Here is a 23025-nt window from a genome sequence, read left to right as displayed (position 1 = left end):
TATTAAGTTATTCGACTATCAAAAGTTATAAATGATCATTCGATTATAGAGTGTTGCTTTATTGAGTTCCTCGACTATTAAAAGTTACAAAATGGTCATCCGATTATTCATTGTGTTCTAAACTCGTCATTTTTGCGTTAAAAAATAATGATATTCTGAGCTGAATGTCAACTTATTGACTGTAAAATGATAAAATATGATTTTAGAATCTCACACGATTATCATATCTCAATCATCATGATAACGTTCACCTTAGACAACAACCATTTTTTAACGAAAATGACGAGTTTGGAACATAATAAATAGTTGGGTGAACATTTTGTAACTTTTAATAGTCGAAAGACTTAACAACGTAACATTCTATAGTCAGGGGATTGTTTTGTAACTTTTAATAGTCAATATACTTAATAAAATAGTATCCTATAGTTGAAGTATCATTTATGTACTTTATCCTGATTTTTTTGGTTGTTGGTATATGCATGTTGCGACAAACAATATAAAGAAGAGAAAATAACTTCAGTGACCGAAAAATGCCTTATAATATACGATTTTAACCAATTTTTTTTGGATTTGCAAATATAACCAACGAATTCGCAACTCGAATTCGGATTCACAACTCGAAATCAAATTTCGCAACACAGTTTCCGAATCCGCAACTCGAACATGGAAATTTTCGCAACGCGGATTTCGTTTTCGCAGCTCGAATTCGCCAATTTCGAAACTTGAATTCGCCAATTTCGCAACTCAATTACCGATATAGGTAAACACGAAAAAAAAAATCGATAAAATATCTGAATTCGTCAATTTGAAAAATGAGTTGCGAATTTGGAAAATTCGTGTTGTGAAATGTAAAATCTCGTCTCTTAAAAAAAATCTCAGTTGCTAAGTCCACATATAAATCACTCAGCTAAACCTACGCCTGTAAATGAATTGAACAAACACGAACGAGAGTATGTTCATGTTGGTTAGTTGGTTCGTTCGTTTAACTTTAACCAAACAAACAAATGAACCGTCAAAACGATTGTTTCTTTAAGAAGCGAGATTTTACATTTCGCAATACGAATTTGTCAAATTCGTAACCATCAAAACGATTGTTTCTTTAAGAAGCGAGATTTTACATTTCGCAATACGAATTTGTCAAATTCGAAACTCAATTTTCAAATTGGCGAATTCAGATTTTTTATCTTATTTTTCTACCATGTTTACCTATATCGGTAATTAAGTTGTGAAATTTGTCAAATTCGCCATATTCGCAACTCAGTTTTCAAATTGGCGAATTCGGATTTTTTACCTTCAAGTTGCGAAAACAAAATTCGCGTTGCGAAAATTTTCATGTTCGAGTTGCGAATTCTACTTCTGTTTTGCGAATTCCAAACTCGAGTTGCGAATTCGGAAAATGTGTTGCGAAATTGGATTTCGAGTTGGGAATTCGTTGGTTATTTTTGTAAATCAAAAAAAATTGTTAAAATCGTATATTATAAGAGATTTTCGGTCACTAAAATTATTTTCTCTAGCGTTTGAATTATGTCGAATATAAGAGAGGGGGAGTTAGGTCCTTTTATTATTACTATCAACTGTATTAATGTTTTAAATTTAGGTAAAGTATACAAATGGTTCCGATTATATAGTAATGCTTTATTAAGTCTCTTAACTATTAAAATTTAAAAGTTACAAAATAATTCTTCGACTATAGAGTGTTGCTTTGTTGATTCCCTCAACAATTAAAAGTTACAAAATTATTACTCAACTATTCATTATGATTCAAACTCATCATTTTCTGTTAAAAAATTAACGGTATTATGAGCTAAATGTTACTTTATTGATTGTAATATGATAAAACTTGATCTCAAAATCTCAAACGACTATCGTATCATAATCATCATGTTAATGTCAATCTTAAACAACTGTCATTTTTAACCGAAAATGATTTAATAAATCAGATTTTTTAAAATTAATAAAATAAAGTTTTTTTTATTATTATCATTAAATAATGCATATATTGATTAAAATAAATGTGTGTAAAATGTAAATTGTAATGTAGCTGTTTGTTTTGCATGGTGGTGCGGTGGTGGCCCCTGGCTACACGGCAATGTGTACGGACGAACCCGGTTTGCGAGGTGGTCCAATGAAATCTTATGGCAACACGTGTTGAGAGTACGGGGAGATGCAGGGTATAGTGGCGATCATACAGTTTGCTGGGTTCTCTTAGTGCCCCTCAGGTGTGGGATCTTACGGGCTGTAAATGAGACTAGATAGATCGTGATTTATTTGAGATCGATTCGATTAAAGTTTGATAAATATTTGGATCGAATGGAGTCGACTCGAGTTATTAACGAGTCGAAACGAACTACTCGATATTCGACTTGAAAAGCTCGTGAGCAGCTCAAAAATATAATATATTAAAATTTTATTCTTTTTAAAAATAAATTATTAATAATATTAATATTTATGCATTGATTTTTATTTAAAATACAATAAGATTTTATGTATTTAAGATTTATGTTCGAGTTTGAGTTTGAGGCTTCAATCGATTTAAGTTTAAGATTTTTTTTAATTTCGAGCTTTTTCAAGCTGCTCACGAGCTTCAGTTCAAGATTTCGAATTCGAGTCGAGCTTGAAAATTTTAAGTTCGCGAATTTTCGAATCGAGTCGAGCTCCATTTCAGAGTTTTTGAATCTAACTCAACAATATTCAAACTCGACTCAGCTCGTTCTACCCTTGCTTCCACTTTCACCTTCAATTTTAGTTATTTATTACCACCTTGCTTTTGTATGTGCTACTTAAAAAGTCCGTCTATATTAGATATTTTAAAATAGGATAAAGTACATAAATAGACTCCTTAGTATAAGATATTTCTTTATCAAGTTCTCTAATTATCAAAAATTATAAAACAATCCTTCAACTGTAAAGAGTTGCTTTGTTGAGTTAATTGAGTACTATAAGTTACAAAACAGTCATCCGACTATTCATTATGTTCCAAACTCGGCATTTTCTGTTTTAAAAAGTTGACGTCAACATAAGTTATACGTTAACTTGCTGATTAGGATATGATAAAATCTGATCTCATATCTCGAACTACTATTGTATCCTAGTTAGCATGTTAACGTTAAACTCAAATGACTATTAATTTCTTTTAACAAAAAATGATGAGTTTGGGATATAATGAATAATCAAGTGATCATTTTGTAACTTTTAATAGTCGATGAACACAATAAAACAACTCTTTATAATTGAAGAATCATTTTATAACTTTTAATAATAAGGAGAGTCACTAAAGCAGTATCTTATAATTGAGGGAACATTTGTTTACTTTACCCTTTAAAATATTAACAAACAACGAATGCTGATTTAACTTCAAAAGAGTTGGTCATAATAATTTTTAGATATATCGATAATTAATTAATTAATATAAATTATATATTATAAAAAATTAATATAAGATGATTATTTTAATACATTTTATTTTATTTATAATTATTAAAATTTAAATATTTAATTATATTTAAAAATTAATATTTTATATCATTAAACTAATTAATTGTTGGTTTATCGTAATTTTTTTTGTAAAAATATTAGGGGGGTTAAAAAGAGGAAATAGAAGAGACAAGAGGCAACCAAATTAACCAACAAAAAAGTGTATAAAAAATTAACTCAAACGTCAATGGTTGTCCCCTCTTGTTCCTGCTGCATCATCATCATCATCATCATACCTTTGTCGTTTTATTTCACAATCTTCCAACCACCGCGCTTTGCTTTATTCTTATTTTATTTCATATCTTCTCCGTAAACCTTCCTTTGTTTCTTTCTCTCTCTCCCCTTATTTTCTTCTTCCTGAAACCTCGCTCTGACCAACACAAAATGGCTTTCGATGGTTTTGTCTCCGACCATACCAAGGACATGCAAACCCTTGCCCTAAACGACCCCCCACCGTCGGCTTCCGAGCTCGACCATTGGGAAAGAGCCAAATGCAAGGCCGAGATAATGGGGCATCCCATGTACGACCAGTTGTTGGAAGCTCACATCGCCTGCTTGCGTGTTGCCACGCCTGTTGACAAGCTCGCTCAGATCGATGCTCAGTTGGCTAGGTCACAAGAAGTCTTGGCTAAGTACTCGTCGGCCGCCGCCGCCGCGGGTTCTGCTGAGGAAGAACTTGATCACTTCATGGTAACCCTTTTCCCTTCTCGTTTCCTGATCTGAGTCCTTTGTATGTTTTATCAGTTCTGGAGTATCTTTCTCCTTTGGGTCATCGTTGACCAGCTGGTTTTAGGTTTTTCTCTTCGTTTAGTTATAATCCGTCGGTTATACTGATTTTTTTTTCATTTTGTGTTGATTTCCTTTAGCTGCTAGGTGTTGGTGGCGGTTCTCAAAACCAGCTAACACTTCTAATCTAACCCTTTTGTTTTCTGATATCAGAGGTAATTCAGTGAAAGAAAAATAAAGATGAAAGAGAGAGAGAGAGAGAGAGAGAGAGAGAGGGGAGTATTAGTACGTTTTAGCTTAGAATTAGTATTTCATGTGTCAGTTAAAAGAGATGATGTAAAATGAAAAAGTCTTGCCTCGTAATGTGAATTGTCGTGAATTTCGAGCTACCTATAAGAGGAACGACCCTTGTCATTACTATCCTAAATAATGGAGCTTTTGAAGTGTTTTTCCAGAAATCATTTGTTTATTGATTGTTGTAATGTCTCTCCTTGTGTTGAGCATTTGCCCTTTTCTTGGTTCGTGGTTTATACCCTGATCATAGTTTGAGCATTTGTCCTTTCTTCAACATAAGCGATCATTGGATTAATATTTGGACTTCATAATACTTGAGAATTGGAACCTTCCCTGTTTAGGGTTTATTGGATGGTCTATTCCCCTTTTGCATGTTCTAAAGCTTTCTAATATCAACATATTATATGCCATATCGGCATCTTCTCCTTTTGTTTGTACTTTTGATGTAGGCAAATTATGTTCTACTGCTTGGTTTCTTCAAAGACCAATTGCAGCAACATGTTCGTGTTCATGCAATGGAAGCAGTTATGGCTTGTTGGGATCTTGAGCAATCACTTCAAAGTTTAACAGGTGAATCTTTCTTCCTACTACAAACAGCTCCCGGAAGAATTAGCATGACGATGCATAATTATATTGTACCGAGCCAGGGACGGACGTATGATTTTACTTTAAGAGGTGGACTTGAACTTATAAAATTTTAAGGGCAAACTTAAACTTATAAAATTTCAGGGTCGAAAACATATTTTCAATAAAAAATAAATAAAAAATTAAAATATATAATAATTTTAAATTCCGGAACTATGTTATTCGTTTCAGTTATATCTTGCGTTATTCCTGTTGGTACATAGTTCAGCCAATTTTATACAGAATTGTGTTTGTAGTTCTCTACTAGTGAACAAAGTGTTCAGATTTTACAGAGTTATATAAGAGACACCATGGCAGAGCAATGCTAATGAGTTGATTCAGTCTTTAAAAAAGCATCTAGCTTCCATTCTAAGTGCTAACTGTAAGCCATGATAATGAACTTAATCCATCCCTGTTTATTTTGATTGTTTTGGAAAATGACTGCATTAACTGTTGGTTGAATTGGCAATGGCAAAGCTAAACTAAAGAGCATGGATCAGGTGTATCTCCAGGTGAAGGCACCGGTGCAACCATGTCTGATGACGAAGATGAAGCTGTAGATGGTGACGCTAGTTTGTTTGATGGGAGTTTCGATGGCTTTGATAGCATGGGGTTCGGCCCCCTTGTCCCGACTGAGACCGAGAGATCATTAATGGAGCGTGTTAGGCAAGAACTGAAGCATGAGCTGAAACAGGTACGGCTTCTCGAACTTAATAGTTAAGTGGGTCCACAAATAACACTGCAGCTAAAACATGCTCCGGTCTTTTTAGGGTTACAAGGAGAAGATTGTGGACATTAGAGAGGAAATTCTGCGTAAGAGACGAGCCGGAAAGCTACCAGGCGACACCACCTCGTCTTTAAAATCTTGGTGGCAGTCACATTCCAAGTGGCCTTACCCAACTGTGAGTGTGATATGTTTTTCCCTGCCAGTTCTCATTGATCAGCATATGTTGCTTCCAACAGTTCCATGACAATAGGGTTTCCTCTTCAATATTGATTCAGGAGGAAGACAAAGCAAAATTAGTTAAGGAAACAGGCTTGCAGTTAAAGCAAATTAACAACTGGTTCATAAACCAGAGAAAAAGGAATTGGCATAGTAGCTCCTCTACCTCTCTGAAGAGCAAACGTAAGAGGTAAGCTGCTTATTCAAGAGTACCATTGGCTACTTTTGACTTGGGGAAGAAGTAACACAGTATGAACCAGTAATGAACACTTGGTGTAAATTAAAAAAAAGAAGAATCTCTTAATAGATAACTCCATGTTTGATGCTCCACTGTGGATCTGTTCATAGTTGAGGGAGTCCAGTCAGTCCTAGGTCTATGGTAATCTGCTGCTGATATGTGTAACAATATTGTTTTAGATCCTTAATTTAGATACTGGTAAAAAATATCGAGTCCTCTGCATAATGATGATATATGAGCATTGTTGTTGGACGGTTATGGGCTCATGTTTTCATATCTGTGGACAGTATTGGCTTTTATGTCATGGGTTATATTGTAAATTATGTTCTTGAATATATATATCTATGTAATGTTTCTACATGCGAAGTAATTATTATATAATTTAATGATGCTTCAAAACTTTGTTCCACCTGCAAACTTTATAGAAGTTGCATAAATGAATGAATTAGCAACAAATTCCAAAAAGCACCCCAACCCTGTTTAGGTGGAAAGTTGACATGTAATTAAGTACCCCCAAGTTGCATATAAACATAAAATTCAGACGGAAAGTCTAATGTCAACAAAATCAAGCAAATATAATTTCCATAAATAATATAATTAAATAATAATAAAGTTAGTTCCCTTCCTCTCTCTGTGCTGTGTACGTTCACGCCAAGCAGCAGCACATCTACGACCACCTCCAACCGCCTGCAAGTGCAAAGGGAACAAGAGATGCCAACATTAAGCAGATTCTCCAAAATAATATTTGAAACCCGAGGGTCGAGTTTTCTGCTTATTTTTGTGGGTTTTGTCCCTTTGACTGAATTTTTGCTGCAATTGAGCGCAACTCGTTTGCTATCTCGGTGAAGTTCGGTCTCTCCGATGGCTCAGATGACCAGCATCTCTCCATCAATGATCTCCATTCCGGGTCACAGCATTCTGGAACCGGTGGCCTTAGCGTATTACTTACAATACCACCTGAACGAATTCAGTTCAAGGCAAAGTGTGAACCATTGGAGTACAAAGGTTTGGACAATTGAATTCATGAATACATTTGTAAATAATGCAATTACCAATAATAGCCCCATAATGTAAGTCTGAATATGGTTCTTCTCCAGTGAGAAGCTCCCACATAACAATACCGAATGAGAACACATCAACCTAAATTACAGGAAATACCAAAACAGAAATCTTATGATATGATAATATGCGACAGAAGTTAGCATGTACGAAATGGATTGGTAGCGGGCACTAAACTTAACAATGCGCAATCACAAACCTTTTCCTAGACAAGACTGCTGCTGCCATTCAGAAGTTCTGGCGCCATCCACGGAAGGGTTCCACGGACACCACCTGAGATCAGAGTTTGACATTTCACCTTGGATAGGCCCAAATCACCAACCTGGTACCGAAAAACAAAAATATACCAGAAACCATAATTTTACTTTGAGAGAAACAAGGTCCTCTTTAGCTCAAGATTAAATGGAATGTACATGTACGTACTCTTCGCACAATCAAAGGTTAATACTTCCATAACAACAACTTTAAATATCATTGTCAATGTCTAAAGTCTAAATCAGTCCGTTGTTCATATTATTAGAGTACTCTTGATGAGTTCAGGAATTCATTCAAAACCCTGCTCTGTCCGTGTGTACTGAATTCTACTCTTGAGCTAAATATACCCGCATAAACCTCAATCCCACAACAATACTAAGAACATTTAACATATCAGTCAACTCAGTCACAAAATTGCTCTCCTTGAGAATATAAGGAAACATTAAATTTGCCAACTTAACTTACTCTAAGCGAGCAATATGCCGAATTAGTACTCGGAGTGAATCAATAGAACTGTCAATTTCATCTAAGGATGTTTGGAACAAATAATGAAAAGCTCCCACCAGAATGAAGGGCAAGCAAAACTTAGACCCGAGCATTAACCTTGCATATCGGGCGATGGGGATCTCGAAGATTGACGAGTAAATTGTCACTCTTCAAATCAAAGTGCACTATATTCTTTCCATGCAAATACTCCATTCCAAAAGCCACATCCATGGCAATCAAAAGTTGCTTACGCTTATCAAGATTCCTGGAAAGAGCAAGTCGTCCAATAATTATTTATAATCAGATAAATGTTTGATTAAAATACAAATATATGAAAGCTTATACCATATAACAAACAAAACTAGAACTTTTAGGACCTCTCATTCTTCTGTAAAGAAGTCCTTAAAGAACCATTCACCATATATTCTGTCACTGTTGCCACAGAGCCAACAGGACCATCGAGAACAACACCATAGAAAGTCACAACATTGGGGTGGTGCAAGTCAGCAAGCTTAATTGCCTCGTTCCAAAAATCATCAATCTTATCATATGCATTTACCAAAGTACGTGTTAGAGAGTGATATTTCAAAGCAGAGCTACTAGGGAGAAAATAAGAGCATGAAAACAGGAAATAATGAGTCGAACCATGCGTTCTTGTTCAGAAGGTTTCCCAGCAAAACATCTATCATTGATCCGTTTGATTGCATCACTACCCCTCCACTTCCCATGATAAACAGTACCAAAGGTCCCAGAACCAAGCTCTCGCAGCTCTTCAAGGTCAATGTTTTTTATAATCTGAAAAAAGAATATGGCTAAATTTAAGGGCAAAAGGAGTTAACAATAAATCACAAACATCACATAAAAACAATTATTCAACCTGCAAGCGACCAATGCCATCCGAAACTCGAAAATCATGTTTTTTTATGTCTGGTTGTTTGGTTTTGATTTCCTGAATTAAGAAGACTAAACATTAAAGATGGTCCAAGGAATGCATCTGCTCGTAGAGATAGTGATAGAGAATGAAGAGATCTTAGATTGCACACCTCAAATTTAGCTTTATGCTGCATTTCAATGTTTCGAGTTGAAACATCTGTCTCTTGATTACCTTCAAAACCAGTTTCGTCAGTTGCTGCTGGTATGTCAGGATTCGAAGGGGTAGAGGACTGGAAAACAGAAGCAGCAACTCCCTCAGCAACAGCTTGTAGTTATTTCTTAATGAGTTCCTCAGCTGAGGCTTTGGCAATGAAGGCAAAGACAATAAACATTTACTCCATGCAGAAATTACAACATTTATAGCAAACGGAAATCAAATATCTCACCTTGTGTTGACTGTGTGTGGTCTGAAATGAAATCCTTGTTCAAATGATTTAATGGCGGGTAAACTTCATCTTGCAGTTGAGCTTTAGATTCACCACTGATTACTGACCGGTTCTCTCCAAAAGGGTCTATGGTAGCTAATCCCTCTCTATGTGCTTGAGTCTGGTAAGATCTAGGAGGAAAGTTGGCATCTTGCTGCAATTTCCAAGGATCTTGATTGCTAAAGAGTGAATTTGTGGAATCCAAAACATCTCCACCTCTACCGGAGTTTAAAAAAGAAGTTTGGGTGTTAGCATTGAAAGGAGTATCTAAGTTTTGCGCTCCAACTTTTGGCTGTGCATGTGTTATTACATTATCCGAAATATTCATCTCATTGGAGTCTATTGGTTTGGTAAAGATATTATCCAAAAACACCTCTCTCCCTGCTATTTGTGGAGATCTCTCATCCAAGACATCTTTTCTGGTTTTGTAAATAGGTGAATTACCCTGCTGCTCATTGATTATCTTAAGTTCCTCCATCATCCCATCAATTGGGATCAGAGGGTTAGGGTTTACAATATCTTGTCTGGGGACATCATGAATATTGCAATGGTGTTCTCTTGAAACTTCAGGCATTGTCTGTTCTAAAGCGTGATTGTAACTCCCCTGTCACGCCCATAAAACCCTGACTTAATGGAAACCTAGGATGCTCAGAATTATCAGTTCTCGAGTTAATTTTTTTTTCAAGTTCATTTTGTAAATCAATACCTTGAGAGAATCCAAGTGCATCAGACTGAAGTCCTCCAATTTGATGGTCAATGTGACCAAGCTGCCGAAACCCAACTCCTTGTTCAGCAATGTTATCCCCTGATGCTCCAGTCACAACTATGTTTGCTGATAAAACCTTCATACCATCTTCTGGACGCAGACTATGATAAGTTGAGTTAGTATTTACTAAAGGCGTTGCGCTGATATTTCTTTTATCCTTTATCAAAGGATCAGAATGTGCGTGAGGCAAAGCCTTCTGACACATACAACAGTCTTCTAGCCTTGGAATTTTCTCAGGAAAGTTGCTTGTTGTAGCTGAACTACTGTTGGTCTAGTACCAACATGGGAAGTGGAGGGAGTCACTGTCATGTGCACAGCAGGAATGAACTGATTGGAGGTAGCATTATCACAAAAATACTGTTGGCCGAATACAGAATTAGTATTGCCCACCAACATAGGATTTGAGTACCCCATCTGAGGTGCAGGATGCATATAATCAGAACGATTTATAACATCAAGACGAGGATCAATATGTGTAGATCCATAATGTTGTGGCATATAATATCTCACTTGTTGAGGTGTCGAAGTGGCATCAACCTCTCGAACTCAACCTCAGGTTGAGAGGACAGTGTTTGAGGAAGAGCAGACTTAATCACTGGAATTCCTAAATGAACAGCAGCACCATCTGCATTAACAGTCGGACTAGGATCCGTAGCCATTATTTTTGGATCAGTATCAACAGAAGCAGCTGAATTCCCTCCAGGTGACAACATGCTTGTTGATGGAGCCCCACTAACACCCCCCTGACTAATACCAACGCAACAAAAAGCCTCACCCCAACTAAAATCAGAATTCTGTGTTGAAGCTGAACTTGCTAAGCTCTTCTTCCGCATGATGCCACCAGCCGATCCTTCCACAATTCCATTCACTGCCTCAACATATTTCTGCCCATTGTCAATTAAATCCCCAAATCGAACCATACCAAAAGGATCAAGCTCCGAAGCCAAAAACAAAAATACCCTTAATTTAGCTGACCCATCTGAAGACCTTTCAACCACTTTGTCGTACTCATCCATCATATTATCAAGATCATCCAGGGATGAAATAGATACCAATGCATCAAGATCCTCATCAGGAAGCTGGTACTTAATAACCACAGGTTGCCCATAAGCATCCATGATCCACCATCTTTTGCACAAACTCATTAAAGCTCACATCTCTCCTAAGCCTGATAATCCTTGTCTGCCCCCCAACATATCTCAATGCTCCATCACTAGGTCTAGTCAATATCTTCCCCCCGAAACTACACAAAATCTTTACCTTTTTTCCCGACACCGAATCACCCCCACCCTCATCAGTCACCTGATCAGCCCCGCTGCCATTGCTTCTGAGTCCTAAACTTGGTTTATGAGCAAGCCCACCCAATAATTCATTATTCAACTGATCATTTCCATTGCCATTGCCCCTATTTCCAATATTGGAACTTGTTCCAAAACCTGTTGGCTTAACATCATTACTCACTTGTTCACTTACATTCTCACTGCTTCTATTTCCCAGACAAGGACTAGAACCATGCCCAGCCACCATATCGTTACTAACCTGATCCACAGCATTAGCGAAAACCATATTGCTCAAATTGGAATTATAGCCAACCCCGACAACAGGGTTCATACTTGGGCGCCACAGCGGCATAGGCATTGGCATGGGAGGCCTCAATGCAGGGGCGCCCGGTGGCAAGGGTACTGCATTGGCATAACCTAAACCTACAAAACCAGCATTACTCATGGTTGCTGGATAAAAAACAGGCATGGCGCCAGTGAGATTACCAGTAGCAGCAGCGCGGGGCTCTTCAGTCATAGTTCTAGCCACATTCAACGGTCTCAGATCTTTTGGTATAGCGTTGGGATCAAATGCCATGATCAAGAACACAGGATTCAGCTAAAGCTTAGACTAGTGCATATCAAGCGCAGAAGAGATAAAGCTAGGGTTTTGGTTTCTGGGTTTTGTTTATTCCCGTAAAATATACTAGAATTTTCACATAAGATCTCTGAGACAGCAAAAAAAAAAACTTCTTTAGTTCTTTTACACAGAAAGGTGTTACTACTATTTCCTAAAAGCAACAAACATAGCTAAAAATTTAAAAATGAAGACGAATAGCTGTAAGAGGGAGGGAGAGAATATGGGGAGTAGACGAGACAGCGACAGCAGGTCAGCGGTGATCCGGAACCGCCTTTGATTCATGGCATTTTCGGCGCTTACAACGAACCGTTAACCCTTCTAATGTCTCTCAGCTTCATATCTACCTCTGTTTCTCTCTCATGAAATCCATTCTTTTGGCGCCTATGTTGTTTTGAGAATCATATTCACCGGATTTTTTTCCTGGGGTTTTTTTATTTTCTCGAGAAAACTAAGGAGATTGAAATTGGCTGGCAGTGATTTTTTATTTGTTTTTGTTTTCTCCCCAACTTTCGAAGGTTAACAAGTGAGAGAAAACAGAGGCATTAAGGGTGACGGCACGTGGATTGCTTCATGCAAATGCTCAGTCAGAGTCGTAGGATGATTTTGATTTATAAAAGAGAAAAAAAATTCTATAATATGGACTTGGGCGGGCTCTGCCTCTTATATCCACGTCCATTTATGGGACATCACTTTCTACTTTATTAGATTGACTAAACTGTCAAATGAGTGCTCATATTACAACGTTTTTTACGAATAATTATTTAAATTATTTTTTAAATATTTTCGATGTCTAACATTATAAATATTATTACTTTTGGTATATGAGTCGTTAAGGACATTAATTTTTTTCGTTAAGTAACATGTGTCACGATCTGATAATTTTAAAATTTATCTTTTAAAAATATATTCTATTTATAAAAAAAAAATCCTAATTTCTCTAAATTATAAAAAGAAAAAAAACTCAAAATCCCTAAAATCTCTAAATCAGGACTCTAACATGTCATCACCACCCTTCCCGGTCACGATCACCACCGTCGGTGTAGTCTTTGTCTTCCTCCTAGTCATACGCTGCCCAATTATCGTTAATTGGCTGTCAGAATCGCGTGGAGATCACGATTTTCATCATAAGATTCACAGGATATAAAACGATGATTTGTCGTCATCGATCACGATTTCAAAAGGGTTTTGGTCGTCAGGGAAGATGAAGTCGGGTGGAGCTTCTTCGATGGCAAATGACGATGATCAATGTGAATTTAAAGGTTGAAATGAAGGTTTTCAAAATTTTGGTGTTATTTAATTTTTTTATGTTATTTTAAATATAATTTTAATTTTATATAAAATTTTAAAATTCCCATAATGTGACACATGTCACTTAACAAAGGAAATTAATGCCATTAATTGCTCAGTAACCTAAAGTGATAACGTTTATAACGTTAGACACCGAAATTATTCAAAAAATAATTTAGGCTCTTATCCATGAAAAACACTATAATTTAGACACTTATTTTATAATTAAGCCTATTAGAATCGATAAATTAGTCCATATACTTTAACTCATCAAAATCCATCATTATATTTTATAAAAATCGATAATTTAATATAATTTGATAAGACAGTTAACTAGGAAGCATTTTCGATACCTGAAACATGCAAGATATACTTTTGTAATAGAAGTTTATCAATCCAAACTCGAAATCGAAAGCTGTTCAAACACTGTTTATTTATAACCCTAATCGAATCACTAGAGAAGACGATTCGGTCTCGTATAAGGGAGTTATGGCTTTTATTATTCAAAAAATGCTCTCAGCATTCAAGCAGCTGCCTCAGCAGCAGTGGACACTTTCTTGATGACATGTATAGGGTCTCCCACTTTAACCATCTTTGCCTTCCCTTCAGTTACACTTTCCTTGCAAACCAAGTTTTGCCCGAAGTAGATCTGCCATACCATTGGACAAATAGTTCAATACGGATCGTTTTCGTGGACAGTACTCGGAAGGATACAGGCATTGCGCCAGAGAAGTTTTTAATTTAATCTTACCCTCCCTGGCTGTTTCTTGTATGGTCGCAAAACCTTATCCGACCTGACTTTCATTAGGGTTTCATTCGGTTCTGGCCCGGCAATTGCAGTATCTTGATTGATTGTAGGTACCTGATAAATGCACAATCATCTTTTTAGTTTTTAGCTATTTGTTGATATAATATCCTCATGCGTGTGTAGTTATTAATATCGTAAGGCACTTCAAATGAAAATTAATTTTCAGGAAATAAGCTGAAAATGCAGGAAGGTTAGTTTCATACCTTACAGCGGGAGCATAGTTTCACACCTTGAAATGAAAATTAGCTAATCTTAATCTCTGTCCACAGGTCTTCGGAAAACGGCTCACAACCAGCAACGAGGATGCAATCACAAGCAAGGTAAATGATGTAATAAATTCATAAATAAAACAGAAGAAGAGAGGTAATCGAACTCAAGAGTCAAACACATGTTTCCTGTTGGAAATATCATGAGAGGCATCCACTAAGATATTGAAATTGAAGGATTTAGTGGATCTTGTGGAAGTGTTGTTTATGGCAGCATGCTAAATGAAAACCAAGGGTATGAGCCTAAAAGGTAAAAACAAATACTTGGGTCTGAAACGATTAACCGGTACAGGTTCGTCGAGAAGCTTGTTCAGTGCATCCAAAGATTCCTGCAAAAAATTATAGTTACAACATCAGGTTTGAGCTTTATTAAACTATTATTATCGTCATCATCATTAGCATCGTCGTTAGAACAAAAATAAGAATCGTTTCTGAAGCTGGCCAACCTGAGATATAAGCATGAACGGGTACTGATCGGAAAACATTACGAAATGCCTTGAGCATACTCAGGATCCGCAGGCCTAGTTTCTGATGCTGCATTAATTAAATAAAGTTATAGCAAAATTGTTGGCCATATAAATATGAGACTTGAGCTATCTTAATATGCAGCACTATGCCGACATGGCCGTATAGCATACTAGCATTTACAACACCAAGCAAGAATATCGTATCGTTGTCTTTCCCTTGATAAACCCAAATGGATGCACTTAATGTCCTATTGATTGAAATGTATTCGAACCAAACGAACCTGCATTAAAACGAACCATTCTACTGGGTTTCCCAAGATAATAGGTAAACCATTTTGAAGCCTCATCACCCTCATCCAAAACAGAACCAGACCATTCCCAAACCGAAACACCATCGCCACTTGTGGTGGTTTACAAAGTGAGATATTGAGTAAATCCATTCCAGGGGCTTTTATTTCTGCAAATGGAAGTAAATAATGGTCATGACAGAAAAACCTCATGAAAATTCAAAAGGAAATCGTGAACTGCAAGCATTAGACGACGGTAAATTAAAGAATAACGATAAAACATTAGAAGATCCCTATACTGCTTAAGAGAAGAGGCATAGTATTGCAACTTTACAATATAGAACCAAACAGCAACCATCATAGGACATTAACAATATCAAATAATTAACCACCTGATATAGGGAATCCGTGTTTCCATGATAAGAACAGGGGAACCAAAACTTTTTATGGTCAACTTAGATAGACAATGATTTGAATTGCCCGTCCAGCTCAGTTGGTAGAACGCAAGACTCTTAACCTTGTGGTCGTGGGATCGAGTCCCACGGTGGATAATTCATAATTCTGACTATCTGAGAGGTCTTCCACGAAAATTGTTCTCAACCTGGCATTGGGACAGCCTACTATCTTACATTCCCTCAACCCCATTACATAACAAATCACCGTTGCTTGCATAAAGAAAAAAATGAACAAATTGTTAGGTGTTTGTTTATTTTAAAATGATTAAGTGTTGAATGATTCAAATGTTGAGTGATTCAAATGTTGAACGATTCAAATGTTGAATGATTCAGAAGTTTTGTATAAATTAACTTTGAATGTGACATGTTGTTTGATAATGATTCTGAATCATTCAGAATGTTCATTAGAATGTTCATTGGGGCTGAATCATTCAGCATAGTCTTTATTCAGATGTCATAAACAAACACGTTGAATGCTTAACGGTTTAACATTTAGCGCTGAATGATTCTATTAAGAGATAAACAAACAGCCTCTAAGAGTTTTATATCATTTCAGATTATAGAAATTTAAGGTTGTGATTAATAGTGGAAATGAAAAATATTTATTAAAAGAAAAAACAAGACCTTTAATTTTCGTCAATCCTTCGTCGTAAAAAAGACGTAAAACTTTTAGTTTTAACCTATATATATTATCTCTAACTAAATAAGATCTAATATTAAATGTTCTATGGGTATAAATAAAATTTAATTGAATATAGGCCCCAAGTTATTTGAGCTTGAATTAAGATTTATTTAATTCTAATAAAATGTATTGTAGATATAAATAAAATTTATTGTAAAATACATAAATGGTCACCCAACTATTATACTTTTCGTCATCCTACCATTTGCTTAAATAAATGATCACCCTACTTTTTATCACCAGTAGATATAGAATGTTGCTGAGTTCCTTTATTATTGAAAATTTAAAAATGATTATCCGATTATTCATTATGTTCCAAACTTATATTTTTCTGTTAAAAAATTGACGGTATTATGAACTAAACATTAACATACTGACTGTAGTACGATAAAATTTGATCCAGAATCTCACACGACTATCATATCTCAATCATTACGTTAACGTCCAGCTTAGACGATCGCCAATTTTTTAACTGAAAAAGACAAGTTTGGAACATAATAAATAGTCAAATAACCATTTTGTAACTTTTAATAGTCGAGGGACTTAACAAAACAACATTCTATAGTCAAATGATCAATATACAAGGGACTTAATAAAGCAATATCCTATAATTGAAGGACCATTTGTGTACTTTACCTTTAAAATTTAATGCCAACGCAAGTACAAATGAGGAATACTTCAATGAGGCTCACTGCTTTTGCCATTGCACTTTTCATCATCCCGCCACTGGAAATCCTGTTGTCCATCATTCTTTTCCCAAATTTTTACAGTAATATCGTTAAGGTTTCATAAACAGCTTCATTCAACTACTTATTTTAAATCTCGACAGACACGCAGAGGACGTGAAGAACACGAAAAAACAAACAAATGGAGACCATGATATTTTCTGCATTCATAACATGTTCCGGATACTTGCCATGGTTCTGTAATTTTTTTTTTTAAATAAGCATTGTCGTTAGCTTTTCAACATGCGCTAATCTGTCAACAACCCGATCGAGTTAAAACTAATCTAAAACAATATCCGCTCTTGATAGATATCCAGAGCCTTGATGACCTTCTCGACAAATAGTTTCCGGTGCAATCTGTACCTGCATACGTAAAATGTAAGAAGGGCTTCAACTCGGACTGCAATTAAGAAACATGAAAAGAAAAGGCCAAGGTATGTTATGTCAGAATCGCATACTTGATTGCCGTTTCAAGTGTCCTCCTTGCTTCTGGCATAGAATCTGGTGGCATTAAAAGGGAAACTAAAGTAAATTGTACCATGGACAATGTTCTAGATGATAGGAATAGTTGCTAGAAGTAATACTTTCGATTTCAAACCCGAACAGATGTAATTTTTTTATCGTAATTTAGGGTCTGTTTGTTTGCATGTAATTGATTTTCCGGAAAATGAATTACTGGAATTTGAATTATTGGAATTTGAATTTCTGGAAAATGAATTACTGGAATTTGAATTCTGGAAAATGAATTACATTTCTGGAAAATGAATTACATTTCTGGAAAATGAATTACATTTCTGGAAAACATCTGAAAAACGTTTTATGATGTTTGGAAGATGTTATTTAAACATTTTATCCACTAGTTGAAGAGTTTTTTAAAAATTATTTATTACAAATATTAAATATAATAAGTAATATTATTTATCATAAAACTTAATATTATTATTTTAAAATATTAAAATAATTTATTTATTATTAAATATTATTTTTATAATTTTATTAATAAAAATATTAGTATTGGTATATTTTAGTGAAATAAAATATTATAAATTATATTAATTATTTATTAAAGTAATAGTGCTATATTATATTTTAAAAATATTAGTATATTTTAAATATTTTTACTAAAATATTATTGAAATATATAAATAATATTATTCATTATTAAATATATAAAAAATTTATTATATATTATTAAAATAAAAATATAATATCTTATATTATTATAATATAATTAATTATTTTATATAATATTAAAAATATAATATTATATTATTATAAATATTAATAAATATATTTTAAATATTTTAATAATTAATATTTTGATGAAAATGATATTAAAATATTTTATTAAAATTAAATTCATAAAATAAAATTATTTTGAGTATTTTTGCTTTGAAGTGAAAAGTTCGGAAAATGACTTACGGAAAATAAATCCGTAAGTCATTTTACAGAAAACACAAAGGAAATTCTGTTACTAGGAAAATGAATTACATTCCGGAAAACGAATTACGTGAAACAAACACGGGAAAACGTTTTCCGGAAAACAAATTACGTGAAACAAACACGAGAAAACATTTTCCGGAAAACGAATTACGTGAAACAAACACGGGAATTCAGGGAAAACCAATTCTGTAATTCCAATTACGGGAAACAAACCGACCCTTAGTTAATGTAACAGCAGTAGCAGATATTTAAAAACTTATAGCAATAAACGACCAACAGAAGCTTTTCATAGTGCCAATTTAAATAGTGCTTCAACCATAAACCATGAAAATATCTTGGCACGTCATTTTTTAAAGAATTAGGACTCTGCAAGCTTTCGGACAACCAAAAATCAGTCCACTTCTGTCAGGGCCCTATTTTAGGATCATGGACATTCCAATCTAATACAGTCAAGTAGGAACAATAAGGTAGAAAAATGTTCACCTAGTAATTTCTGGTCTTGCGCAGAAGTTGTAGGAAACTGTGCAAGCATCTGCTGACATTCTTCTTGTAACTCCTTCACAGCTTTCCTTTCCATGCTAGGGATTGGAGGAACGTCTCCGTCTGACCACGTGGGCAACGTTCTTGCAGCTGCTATGACTGCCCCGTCGACAAAATTGTCTCCTTTTTCCGCTAACTGGCCTGAAAGTTTTGTGAACTTAAAGGTTCAGAATCAAAATTAATAACCATTCTCATTTGAAAAGTTTTAGAAAGTTCAAACAATTCATACTGTTATGATAGTACTCTCCAGGAAGACCGGATATATTGAAGACCGACAAGAAAGATTCCAAGTGAATATGTGCATTTCCGGAGAATGGTATTACATCCCAAGGATTCTGCAACATTCAGGCCTCAAGAGTTAAATTTAAGTACAAATAACTTGCACATTAAGACATCAAACATCAGTTTATTTGAAAACATTTTTTGCAATGACAACGGATATTGCCATGATTCCACTAAACAAGATTTAAAAAAATAACATCTTCAAATATGTAGATTGAGGATTAAAAATTGAAGTTAATTACCACAGAAGACGAGAAGCCATATCGTTTCATGAGCATATGGTTCTGCTGTCCACTCATATAATCAATGGTCATCTGTCAAAATTTATGGAATCATGGATATAAACCCATGTTGCAAATAAAAAGCATTTAGGATCTAATTCGGCTGATGGCTTGGACCGAGACCATTAGCTGTGATAACCGAACAATATTAGAATTCAAAAGAGAGTTACGGAAGAACAATACCTCCTCTCCTTTTTTAATCCTCTGTCCAGCATTTATCATCACCTCAACCATGCGATCCTTAAAACGCCAATGAAGAAAACAATTTGGCCGAAATGAATGATTTAGCATGTCTACAACGGCAAATGAAAACGTCAAAATCACGTTAAAATATAATGTAAATGAGAGAAGAAATAGTTTAAAGGAAATATGATGGCAATCAACTTTTAGATAAGTTAGTAAGAAACTGAGTGAAGCCAAAACAAGCCAAAGAAAAACAAAACTGTCAGGCCCTGCATTAGTTTAACTTTCTGATCGAGCATCATAGATAAGAAAACATAGATGGAGGAGCCTTGTGCTGCAAGATCACCATACCAGCATAGGGAATTAGCATACTTGCATCTTGAACTAGTGCACCGATCCTAACTTGCATGTTAATGCAGCGTGACTGTGCAATGCTAACAGCCCAAATGAATCTCTCAGGATCACGCGCAAGGCGCTTTATTTTCAAGGGTGCCCCGGAATGCTGAGTGACGTTAAGCAAACAAACATTATTTGTTAGAGCAAGCAAAAACTTCTCAAAACAAACAAGAGTAGTGTGAGAGGCAAAACTTTGAGAGCGGTAATGACAGGATGTTTATACCCAGTTCTTTTCCCAAAATTCTAAGGCTCTTAGTTGTTGATTTCTCATAGTTGAAGCAAGGTCGGGATCCTGCAGCTGTGAGAGGTCATCCTGCAAGGATTGATCGAGTAGTCAATACAGCAAATTATGAACTTCATGAGTGCATTTGAAATCCAACAACCAAAATCCTTCCCATTCAACAACCAAATCCCAATGTTTCAATGCTATCAGAATTATATCACTCCCCACCATCAATTCAACAAATACAAAAAAAATGTATTTTAGCAAAAAAGAAGAAAGGAACTAAAATTAAAGTAAAAACAAGAAAAATAAACATGGAAACGATAATGCTACGTGTCTTCCCGTTTTACACACCTCAGTAGCAAGAAGCAAGCTAGTGCACTCGTCTGCACTAGGTAAGAAGTCTCCATATAGTTGCCAAAAGTTATCATCCCTATCAAATGAATACAAGAGAAGGCAAGCCAATCGCAGATCCCAGTCTGTCTGCCAAGAAAGATACACACAAATTACAGTAATTAAATACTGTGATAGTGCATTCACTGAATCGAACAATAAATGCAGAATACTTGTACGATACAATTAAGCATTTCGTGCAAAGGAAGACTCCAATTACCTCAGGATTGGTTGAGTTTATGATATCAAAAATGGGATGACCTAAAGGTACTATATCCGGGAAGAACATCCATGGAAGCTTCTGCCTTATTGTCAACATCAACTCCAAAGGTATTTCCATGATAACCTGTTCAGTCAAGTGTTAGAAGCATAGTTACCGGCACATGATTAGGTACAGAAGGATGTATAGAAAAGGCAGAAACAGACTCTGGCACGACGAAGAGGTTCAACATCTTTGGAGGCATAGACCCCAAAACCATCAGGTCCTTCCTTAAACTCAATTCCATAAGCTCTCATACTTCGAACGTAACCTATCTTGTAGAAATCAGGATCCGCACGTTCCAGCTATGATGAAAACAGTTCAAAAAGAAAAGGAAAGCAAAGTGACGTGAAGGTTTAAGAAACCCAAAATTCAAGAAAAACTAATAGGCGGAGTGAATTGACAAGGCGGGAGCATATATATACCTGAGAAGGAGATTCTTCAAGTGGGGGAGGTTGAAAAAGTGGGAAAGAAGGAGTTTCAACCGAAGCATTAATGGGTCTCAAACGATACCTGGCAACTGGTGTTTGTGACCACCCATGGTTATGAAAATGTCCACGAGGAGGGCGAGAATAGGTGAAGCACCCACCGATATGATGATGGGGAACAAACGATGTCGCCATTGGAGTTCAAAATGGAACCATGGTGGCAACGCTGGCAGTGTACTACTCCGGTACTGATGTTTAACTTTCGTTGTTGGGACAAGAAGTAGATCAACTCTAGACTCTTTAAACTCAGAGAAATGCTATTACAGGGAAACGTTATCCGCTCGCAAGCCGCAACCAGAGACCAGGCCAGACCTGCAGAGTGCAAAAGGGATAACGCAACTGGCAGCCCAACCCATCTTAGCCAACCTTGGGCATCATTGGCCCATCCTATATGTGAAATGAAATATCTCCAAAAGACCTCATCTTCGTTTCTTATCATCAGTGGTTGCAACAGAGAACCCAAAACATTGTCCTGAACCACGTTGAAGAGACCACACCTTGGCATTTTCTCATGTGCATGGTCCACCCAAATCTTGGCTGAGTCCCCTACATATGAGCCCACATGTAAGGGTGTATGCAGGAATCAAGTGATATCGGTGGTAAATAAATTATTGTTATTTTTTTAGGTTTCAGGTCCGAGCACCAAGAATGATTAGAGTGTGAGCCTCAGTAAGGGTGACCACTGACCATTCGAACACCATAATCAATAAGTGAAACATGTTGGGTCGATTTACAGATAAGGCTCCAGACCTACTCTCATTTAAGACTGGCCTATTTTAATTTTCATATTCATTCAAAATCTTTGGTGGTCCTCCATTCTGCACATTTTGTATGCTTATTTGTACGCTTTTATTAAATTCTGTCCAGATCCCATTTCATATATGTTATTTGTGCAGTTTTTGATTCTATGATAATGTAAAGTTACAAAACATATAAACGGTCCTCCAAAAAGGATGCAAAAGTACTCAATGATCAATACTGATGGTTTAACAGATAACTATATATTAAATACTATATTATATATACATAGACTCATTCTCTCTAACCCTAAAAAACTGCAGCATTCCTGGAAAGCTGTCAAATTTCTCATTCCTTTACTTATCTTGACAACTTTTTCTTATTCTTCTTTTAAATATCGTCTTTGATTCCCCCCCCCCCAACACTCTTAGTTGTGTATTGGAGTTTTTCTCTCGGCTTGTGAATAGTCCATTTCAGCTATCTCCACGATGTCCGAATATTGGTCATGGACTTCGTAAGTTGTCGTCGAACCGACGGGAACTTTCTCTTGCTTTCACCATTTCCTTGGTTCACTGATTCGACTTTTGAAATAGTGTTAGCTTTGTCATGTCCACTGTCTTCGCTCTGGATGCAGAGCACATAATGTCAAAGAGAGTTACAAATGTCGGGATTCAAAGAGTGATCGAAAAAATCGACTAAA

At 35.8% G+C, this 23025-nt stretch overlaps 2 protein-coding genes and 2 pseudogenes across 3 annotated transcripts; 1 reads left to right on the top strand and 3 right to left on the bottom strand.

Annotated features, from left to right (window-relative positions):
* The first annotated feature begins 3785 nt into the window (after nt 1–3785).
* Nucleotides 3786–6326, top strand: LOC120182181 (homeobox protein knotted-1-like 4). The gene is made up of 5 exons (XM_039187181.1): nt 3786–4164; nt 4944–5064; nt 5619–5812; nt 5889–6020; nt 6121–6326. Exons 1-5 carry the CDS (start codon nt 3859–3861, stop codon nt 6253–6255), a joined length of 888 nt encoding a protein of 295 aa, XP_039043112.1. The 5' UTR covers nt 3786–3858; the 3' UTR covers nt 6256–6326.
* Nucleotides 6327–6820: 494 nt separating this feature from the next.
* On the bottom strand, nt 6821–12279 carry LOC120182128 (annotated as a pseudogene).
* A 1607-nt stretch (nt 12280–13886) lies between these two features.
* Nucleotides 13887–15450, bottom strand: LOC120182127 (annotated as a pseudogene).
* Nucleotides 15451–17230: 1780 nt separating this feature from the next.
* Nucleotides 17231–21817, bottom strand: LOC120182177 (protein PLASTID TRANSCRIPTIONALLY ACTIVE 14-like). 2 transcript variants are annotated; one of them, XM_039187176.1, is made up of 12 exons: nt 21525–21817; nt 21267–21404; nt 21061–21186; nt 20802–20930; nt 20448–20537; nt 20180–20330; nt 19829–19938; nt 19607–19678; nt 19312–19417; nt 19026–19223; nt 17558–17600; nt 17231–17462 (listed from the first exon to the last, which is right to left on the bottom strand). In XM_039187176.1, exons 1-12 carry the CDS (start codon nt 21720–21722, stop codon nt 17384–17386), a joined length of 1440 nt encoding a protein of 479 aa, XP_039043107.1. In that variant the 5' UTR covers nt 21723–21817; the 3' UTR covers nt 17231–17383. The 2 variants fall into 2 exon arrangements, with proteins under 2 accessions (XP_039043107.1, XP_039043106.1); XM_039187175.1 differs by having other exon boundaries at nt 17558–17621; nt 21525–21816.
* Nucleotides 21818–23025: the final 1208 nt, after the last annotated feature.

This window comes from Hibiscus syriacus, unplaced genomic scaffold (assembly GCF_006381635.1).
Source record: "Hibiscus syriacus cultivar Baekdansim isolate YM2019G1 unplaced genomic scaffold, ASM638163v2 tig00112632_pilon, whole genome shotgun sequence".
Classification (NCBI taxonomy): Eukaryota; Viridiplantae; Streptophyta; class Magnoliopsida; order Malvales; family Malvaceae; genus Hibiscus; species Hibiscus syriacus.
The sequence above is the reverse complement of the archived record's forward strand: the minus strand, read 5'-3'. Positions and strand labels throughout refer to the sequence as shown.

Excerpts from the sequence above, each read along its gene's own strand:
- LOC120182177 (XM_039187175.1), bottom strand. The coding sequence starts at position 21,722 with ATGGCGACATCGTTTGTTCCCCATCATCATATCGGTGGGTGCTTCACC. Across the intron at positions 21,187-21,266 it reads AACCTCTTCGTCGTGCCAGA|GTTATCATGGAAATACCTTT; the intron begins GTCTGTTTCTGC and ends TTGACTGAACAG. Across the intron at positions 19,939-20,179 it reads TATGCTAATTCCCTATGCTG|ACATGCTAAATCATTCATTT; the intron begins GTATGGTGATCT and ends TTGCCGTTGTAG.
- LOC120182181 (XM_039187181.1), top strand. The coding sequence starts at position 3,859 with ATGGCTTTCGATGGTTTTGTCTCCGACCATACCAAGGACATGCAAACC. Across the intron at positions 5,813-5,888 it reads TGAAGCATGAGCTGAAACAG|GGTTACAAGGAGAAGATTGT; the intron begins GTACGGCTTCTC and ends CGGTCTTTTTAG. Across the intron at positions 6,021-6,120 it reads CCAAGTGGCCTTACCCAACT|GAGGAAGACAAAGCAAAATT; the intron begins GTGAGTGTGATA and ends ATATTGATTCAG.